This window comes from Anopheles moucheti, chromosome 2 (genome assembly GCF_943734755.1).
Source record: "Anopheles moucheti chromosome 2, idAnoMoucSN_F20_07, whole genome shotgun sequence".
Lineage (NCBI taxonomy): Eukaryota > Metazoa > Arthropoda > Insecta > Diptera > Culicidae > Anopheles > Anopheles moucheti.
In genome coordinates, this window is record NC_069140.1 from 4,464,622 (window position 1) to 4,473,208 (window position 8,587).

The 8,587-nt window shown below is 43.6% G+C and overlaps 1 protein-coding gene across 1 annotated transcript; it reads left to right on the forward strand.

Moving 5' to 3' along the window:
• The first annotated feature begins 2,487 nt into the window (after nt 1-2,487).
• Nucleotides 2,488-8,158, forward strand: LOC128297636 (uncharacterized). The gene is made up of 4 exons (XM_053033317.1): nt 2,488-2,675; nt 5,448-5,624; nt 6,936-7,050; nt 7,141-8,158. The coding sequence occupies exons 1-4, from the start codon at nt 2,519-2,521 to the stop codon at nt 7,304-7,306; spliced, it is 615 nt and encodes a 204-aa protein (XP_052889277.1). The 5' UTR covers nt 2,488-2,518; the 3' UTR covers nt 7,307-8,158.
• Nucleotides 8,159-8,587: the final 429 nt, after the last annotated feature.

Consider the following 8,587-nt stretch of genomic DNA (forward strand, 5'->3'; position numbering starts at 1 on the left):
TGTTGTTTAACGGTGTGGAAGGAATGAGAATGAGAAAAAAATGTAATCCTGCTCACGGCACCAACCGTCAATCGTGCTGTTTCGCGATAGAAATATCAATTTGTGACACTAAAAACAGCGCTCTAATATCAAAGCGAAACATCTAGCAAAATTGTTGATCCGCTAGTTAACGGGCTTATTTCCCAACACAAACAAATCCTTTTCATTTGCCGAAATTCTCACCCACTCCAAAGAACCATAAAGGGCGACAAAAACACATTGGCGAGCAATTTACCGTCACAGTCGCAGCCGGCAATTGCTTTTGACAAACCTTCTACAACATTTTATTGGGCGCAGGGAATAAAAACGCCGAACAACCGAACACCCAAAATGGAAATCAATCAATTTTCGTACAACCATTTACGGCTGATTTTCTTCCTTTTTTTTCGAAGCGAACTTTGGGAGGTTGTTGATCCGGAGTGTATGGTACTGCTGTTTATCATCTTTGTGTGAGCTTTTTCCACGCGTTTCGTTTCGTTTTTTTGGAAGTACCGATTGTTATCTGCTTTTAATGCCGCACGTTTTAATGGCCATTTTTCCATTCCACTGAATCGACTGGTTTTCACTTTGAAGTTGTCCTTTTTTCTGTACGGATGAGGAGGGGGGTGGGAAAAGGTGGGGAGTGTAGGGGCGGGTAAAGAAGGGGACACAACGACTGGATGTCATTGGCGTTTTTCTTTCATGATGATTTTTTCTCTTCTTCCAATTCTCTTTCTTCGCCAGACATTTTCACCCCGGGGCCAGGCGTGTCGACCGTGGCAGGATCGCTGCAGGACCCGAGCGAAGTTCCCGAGTGTTGGCAGTAATAATTGAAACGAACGAATAATCATTCATCATCGGTGAGGCAACCATCGGTGCTGGTTTGCAGGGGAACGGTGTGTGGACCATAAAAAAGCACTCACACACTCACACGCACACAACACCCCACCGAAAAGCCATGTCGAGTACCGGGTTGGCGCGGATGGGGTAGGGGCACATAAAAATGGTGATGTGAGTTCGAGCATTTGTATTCATGCGTTCGTTCGGCGAGTCAGTGCTTTTGGTGAGTGAGCGGAATCCACCCATCAAATCCAATTTTCACGATCAGTGCTCACGGAAGTGGAAGCGGCAGTACAGCCAGCAAGAACACCGAAAGAAATCCGCTGAATGAGGACGCTGAATGATGATGATGGGTGGGCTCGTGCTGTGCGCTGCCCCGCACTAAAGGGAATTTGGGGCGGTGATCGCTGAAGGAAACGTCAACATGACATCGTCACAAAGTCCGGCCTGAAATAGTCCAATCGTCCCAAAAGTGCTGACGGCGGAGGGCGCAACGAGGCACCGAAGCGGTCCCATCAAAGGAAACGATGTGCCTCAACCGGGCGACCGGACGGCAAGAAGCGAGTGGTAAAATCGCAATCATCACGTGAACAAGGACACGGGACTAAAGTGATTCCACTCTCTCCACACTGCATCCGACCAAACGATTTCCGGTGGGAGCTTTCCGTTCGATGATAGACGCGGGATTGGACCGTCCGACTCTGGTGCTCCGTCGGAGAAGATCCGAACCAAAAGGGAAACCCCTGCAACACGGACATCAAAAAAACCGGGCAGGAAATAGCTGAAGGATTAGTGCAGAAATAGATCAGTACTGGGCAGAATGAACTGAGCCGTACTGGTGTCGGGGTAGCATCAGCATAAAGCACTGTCCAGCAGAAGGGAACTCACTCGAAGAGAACAAACGTTATCACATACCGAGCGACCGATCGTCCTGTAAATCCGTGACCATGACCGAAGCCTACAGCGCACTGACTACTCCTTCCATCCCCTGGGACGTGGAAAACATCAACCGAACGAAGACAACGCGGACAAAGTAATAGCTTGTCCGAAACGAACCCATTGGAGGATTCCTTTGTGAACAGCTCGCTTCACCATTCCTCGGGGAGCTCCACGGGGCAGCTTCTTGGTTCACACAATCAAAAATACGATGAACTGCAAGCTGCTTTAATTCTTTGCGACCATTTCGGTTTCCTTGTTAAACAACGGGAGTAGCGGAGTTGAGTTGAGTTGAGAAGATTCGGTGAAAAAAGGACACCTTATCCCCTTGGGGACTGGCCAAAGTGAAGAAAGTTTTTCCACCACAAGAAAGGCAAAAGAAATAAAGAGACAGAGAGAAAGCACGCAAGAAGGAACGGAAGCTGGTGGTCGAATATGCAAACATACCTTAATTAGAAAATATCATAAACCGTACCGCAAACGACATCAACTCCTTTTTGCAGTGCTGGCCAAGTAAAAGGGGCCGCTTTCCCTTGTGCTGGACAGGGAGAAAAGCGGCGAAAAGTAAACACTACCATAAAACATTAATTTTTTATGAGCTATCCACTGCTGCCGGTCGTGCTAAGCGTAAGGAAGACCGTTGGGTCGCGCGAGGAAGCAGATAGTACCGTGACTGTTGCGGGTTGAGTGCATTCGGCTGGCAAACCCAGTCGGTGGGACAGTGATGCACGTTTCGACGGTGACGGAACGGGTGGCCCCGGCACGTGGCAGACGAGTCAATATGGCGGCCATATTAAAACATATCAGCAGCAGCAACACCTTGACGCAGATACTCGTCCCTATCACACTGCTGCTGCTGACAGTGATGCCGTTCCCGATGGGTAAGTACGAACGGAGGCTTTAGGCGAGAAAGGTGAGCTGCTTTATTTTATGCTTTCCAAAGAAACAAGTGGTTCTGTTGGGATGTTGCTTAAGCAGAATGATGAGATTCCAGATAGTGATATACACCGGGTGGAAGAGTAATAAGCGTGATACTGTTGAGGATGCTGGTGCTTTAAGGACCTTAATACGTCTTATAGAGTGGGGCGTCATTCGTGGGAGTCTTGCGGGTTGGGATGATTGTATTATGTTTTGATAACATTAAAAAGAAACCCCTTGCCAACATTCAATCCAGACAGGTCACCCCCTGGAGTAATGTAATATCGGAAAGGTACTTCATCCTTACCCAGAGATGCACACTTTTAATTAAAACACTCCACACATGCAGGACAGGAAGAAGCGGATGTTTCGTGTTGTCTTTTCCTTGCCAGCAATGCTTCTTTCCATTGAGAAATCTATTTGAGGAAGTTTCGAAAGCTCCCACGGGTTGCCGCACACATGACCGCTCCATCCAAGCAACCTTTTGCTGCGTGTAAACGTTCGCTTGCTTGTAAATTATTTCTCAGCACACTCGATCCATCTAGACGGAGTGCTTTCAGATCGTTCAGAAAATTCATTTCCCATCTGTCCCCCTGAAAAGTGTCGTTCCGGACATCTTCCAGCAAGTGTTTGACATCAATGGAATTGGGTTCCTTATCTTTATTGATGTTATGTTTAAAGCAGGAGTGAAAAGAAGTTTAATAGGATGATGAAATTTCCAATATTTTTAAAAGACACGTTTCCATTCACTATAGAACAATACATTTACCGTATTGTTAGTAGAAATGTGAGATTATATTGACGGATTTTATTGTCTTGTATCGCCATCAATGGCTTTGAATTGCTAAGCACTTTGACCTGTCCCGGTGAGATGGATCAATTTTTACGTATTCTGTGCACAAAATTTTACATTCCCTCAGCCCACATCCGGTTTGAATATTGCATGAGCGAACATGCACAACATTCGTTTGCCGGTATTGTGTGCTTGTATAGGTTCCACAGAATTCGAAATTTATTGGTGTTATAACGAAAAAAAAGTGAGAGAGAGAGAGAGATGACTAACAAGCGTGTGGGGGAAAAATCAATCGGAAACAGGTGTACCGAGGAAAGGTGGACGCAGCAGAAAAAGGACCCATGTACGTGATTTACATTTCGGACGTGGCTATTTGGTGGTTTCTTTGTGGCGTTTCTCTGTGTCACTGAAGTGCTGGCGCTTCAGCAGTGAGTTGGAAGTTCCATTTAGGTAGACTCTAGTAGAAAGGCCTGATAAATTTTCTTTTTTTGAAAAAGAAATCCAGTTACGTTGTACTTACTTGTTGTGAAGGATATATTGAAAAGAGAAGTTTATTAGCAGTTTATTTGAGGCAATCACCTTGGAGGTCCAGGGCGGAATTATAGTTGGAGCCTCTAATTTTAAAAACGATGAAAAGGGAGGGAGGACATTGAGGTCATTGAAATAAGACAAAGCGAAAAACGCAGTAAGAAGGGGCCTACTCCGCCTACCGTTTGATCCGCCGTTGATTTGAGGTTAGGTTAAATCAACATAGATGGAAACATGAACGAAACATACATGTTCCACGTTATACCATCGAGTTAAAGACGGTTGACAATTAAATTAACAGCTACATTCGCTTCAACACAAGAAAACCAAAGCCGGACGACAGGTTTGACAACCAAATAGCACAAACGACCATGCGTCTCCATTGCAGTTGCAATTGTTTTCTGTTTTCCCCATCAGGTCCATAATTTATGAGTGCTGGGTAACCAAGCCAACCAGAAAGGTGTGTGCTCCGTGTGTGCAGCACCCATCAGCCGGTTAGCCACATGTTTGTGCAATGATGCAGTAAAATGTGTGTAAAAAAGGCACAGTGAAAGAGAGAGAGAGAGAGAGAGAGAGAAAGAGTTGGGCTTTCTGTAACGACGTAAACAACAGCGTGATGGGTCTGTGTTGGACATGTTTTCGTTGACCATGGGCTTGATTATTTGAATGGGCTGCAGGTCACAAAAATACATAATTAATCAGCGGACAGCGAACGCCCGGCCCCACACGGCTACGAGGATCGGGAATTGAACCAGCAAGGATCCAATCAGCTTCGGTTATTTTCGGATGAAAATTTTGAATGCGGATGTGTGTGGGTATTGGTACAGGTGAGACATCTTTTATTCATAAGCCAATTAACGTAAATCTTGAATTTGCATAACGCTCGTACGTTGTGCCAAATTTAATGTTTGTTTAAGATCGCATTTTTTCTCTACATTTTGGGCTGCACGAATCTCTGTAACGAGGGAACGGAATGAAAAGGGGCTGGATAACGAGCTGGGTGAGCAAAGCAAAAAGTTAAAACCCCTCGGCTAGGTAGCTGCCAAAACGAATTCGATTTACGAAACCCGGGTATAATGACAGCATAGAAATATTTGTTTTGTAAGCAAATCACCGCAAACTCTCGATGGAATAGCAACTCCGTGTGTTCTACATTTCTAAAGCCTTAAAAATAAGTACTGCCTACGGGGCCCGAAGGGCGCAAGGTTGGAGCGTATGATGCGAGGATAATTTGATTTATGATCGCTTCTCTGCCAAGTTCTGGCATACATTTTTGTGCCTTCGGTCACTCCTCCATCCCACCCACGCCCATCCTCCCTACTGTCCTCAGCACCATCGTGGATACAATTTCATTTACCTGGTTTGGGCGTTTTGTTAAATGGTTCTTTCTGGTTCCTCGTCCGCCTCTTTGCAGTGTACGGTATCGATTGCTTTAAGTGCGTTTCAATGAACGGTGCCAATAAGGCGTGCGATGATCCTTTCCACAACAACTACTCGGCGGCCATTCTGGAGTCACCGTGCATGGGCGGCCGGAAGGGCCGGGATGGACTGTTTCCGGCCACATCGTGCATTAAAATTGCCGGCTATTATGGTGAGTATTATTGAGTGTGTTATTATTGGCTTTCGTTATTGTTATTTTCATTCTCGGTGCGATTGAATTTCAGCGGTACAATGTTGTGCATGTAATGGGAGAGATGTTGTGTCTTTAAAGCGGAAGCGTTGCAGTAAAAATGGAGCATAATTTTATTTGTGCAACTTTTGCCATGCAGAGCAGCTTTTTTCAACTATTTAAATTTAAAGAAGTCATATTGTACAAGAGCTAGATTGTTTTGTTTTGTAGTTTCAATAACCTCACATAATTTAATTGATTTGATTTTTCTAATCGATAGATTGATTTAAATATTAAAGACGATAAACTATTTTATTGTTATTAATAGCATTCTTATCACTTCAATCTTTGCTTATTTTTCTACAATTATGTAGCAAGACATCCAGAACTTGAATTCTTTATTGAGATGTCCAGACGGTTCAAGTTTCCAGAAGCTTAAGGTTTGCTTGTTGTTTCATGGGCAAAAGAAGAAATGGACAATTCCTCAGTTCAAATTTAAATTTTTCCATGTTATTCATGTTGTACACAGCATAAAGTATTCTTGAAGGTGGAAACAATGCATATACAATATTCGATGCAGTGTTTCTGTTTCTACAGCCCAAAAATGACCGTTTTTTGAACTCCTGAATGTATGTAGCTTCGTTTAAGTCCTACATCGGTAAACGATAGGTAAACGATCTACAAAATCTTCCAAATAGCAATAGAGTTTGCGTATTGCAGCGTAAATCGAAAATACGGGCACAATTCAAAAATCTATAACTGTTCCGAAGGCAACCATCAAAGGATAACGTTGATCCAGCTGTCATCACCGTACACGCCTTACAGTATGCAACCCGCAGTACGGCAGTAGCATCCCACGCAACAGCGCGAAGCTAGTGATGGTTGCAATTAAGTGCGTCTGGTACGCATGTACAGCCGACATGGGAGTCGTGCAGGTTGAAAAAGTGGTCAACATAACACGGTCGGACCGATACACCGAAGAGGCTGGGTCAGAATTACCATGGAAATTGCATTAACTGCAGCCGTGCACGTGTAGTCCGGCAGTCCGGCAGCCATTTTTAGCAGCCATCGATCGAAATTAGGTGCAAATAATTGCTTGTTTTGGGTTGGAAACAACAAGGCACCTAATGTGTTTTAATTAAACAGGAGTAGCGTGGTCCATTGTATTTCAATTGCCGTTGGCTGCTGGATTTATGCTCATTGTAAAACGATTCACCAAATCATCCATCTCCATGTTGGAAATGATAACAAATTCAATTTCATTTGATGTGGTGGGGTTTTTTTGTTTTGCAGATGACACCGGCGAAACGATAACCGTTCGTGGATGCGCTCTGGACAGTGGTACGCTGACGACGGATACCGAAATCATTCGCATGTCACACTGTGGACGATTCTACTACGATGATAGGTACGGGGACAGAACCAATCAATTTCCACCATTCAACGAAAGATAACTTCTTCATTGTTTTTCTCATTGTTTTCTACACAAAATCCAAAGATACGTGCACGGGTGTCTGCAGAGTTGCAACGATGCGGACGCCTGCAATGCTGCACCGAGAGGTTCATCAACCCTGTGGCTTATCCTGCTGGCCGTTATCGGATCACTGCTGGTGTCAGCAACACTACAACCGTCCGGGTGGCATCGAATCGTTAACGGAAGCTAACAAAGTGACCGAAAAAGGTAGAGCTGGACTTGGAACGGGCAGGCAACCGTGCCATCGTGCTGTGTCTTATGAAGGCACAGCTGCGTCGTAGTACTACAGTGTGTGTAGCGTGAAAGAGGAGAAACAATTTATGACCAATAGAACAAACAAAAGAAACACTTTCAATCAAACAATGATGCGCCTCCATGGAGTACATGATAACTTATCAAAACTTGTTTATTTTATCTTCGTATTTTATGTTAGCAGCTGATTAATTTCATAAGCATCGATTAGCAATGTGTTATTGAGCATACAAAACGCACCTTTGAGTTGCGGTTGAAAGCGAAAAAAACTGCAGAAATTGAATTGTTGCTAATGGAAATTGGTTTACCACTGACGAGATGATGTTCATTTAGCTACATTTATACAGAAATGGATTGTCGAAGCGTACAATTACTATTAAAGCTACTTGAAAGTTGAGAAAGAATCAAAAACAACAAATAAATAAACGTATAAGCATAAAGCAAAACCAATTACTAGGGATAGGAAATGATCTTGCAAAGTAGTAGCAAAAAAGAGAAAAAAAAAACAAACAAACAAACCAAATAGATAAACTAAGGCTAATTGATAAAACCACACGTGCACCGTTCGATGTAAATTGTAAAACAAACACACACACGGAAAAGGTTAAGAATAACGGGTGATTCAAGATGTAAAATGAGAGTTTCAGGAAATGTCTCGCTTTCATTGTCGGTGACCGTTGTTGCAATGCAGATAGAATTGAAACGATAAATGATGGGTACTGTTCTGAAGATAACGTAGCGTAACTAGAACATATGTTATTGCTTCAATTTTTCGTCTTATTGGCAAAAACAGCCCCAGAAATGGATTGTTCGTGTAAGACCAGACGGGTTTCTATTACGTTTTTTTTTTCAGCCGACTGGCAGTTTATTTCTGTTCGTTACTTTGCCATTCCAAGGCTAGCACAAACCATGGACCAACTCTAAGGAATAGAGAGTAGCTTTTTCTAGGGCTGGAACTACTTGCTGCCATGTCCGCACCACGTCCTTATATACGTACAAATCCAACTTTATGACCGCTTGTAATTTAAGATCAGATCTTATTTGTGTGTTCACTGTGTCTCACATGAGTAGTGAAAGCTTGCCCACACACATGCACCAAACAAACGAAGGAGGAATGAAAAACTTATCAGTTGTATAAGCAAAGAAACAACATATTGTATCATACCGCCCAAAAACCGCCTTGATGAGATTGCTACGAGAAGTGTTTGGTCCAAGAGAG

Bases quoted from the DNA above. Each gene is read 5' to 3' on its own strand.
- LOC128297636 (XM_053033317.1), top strand. From the start codon at position 2,519: ATGCACGTTTCGACGGTGACGGAACGGGTGGCCCCGGCACGTGGCAGA. The intron at 2,676-5,447 runs GTAAGTACGAAC...GCCTCTTTGCAG, and splicing joins AGTGATGCCGTTCCCGATGG to TGTACGGTATCGATTGCTTT. The intron at 5,625-6,935 runs GTGAGTATTATT...TTTGTTTTGCAG, and splicing joins TAAAATTGCCGGCTATTATG to ATGACACCGGCGAAACGATA.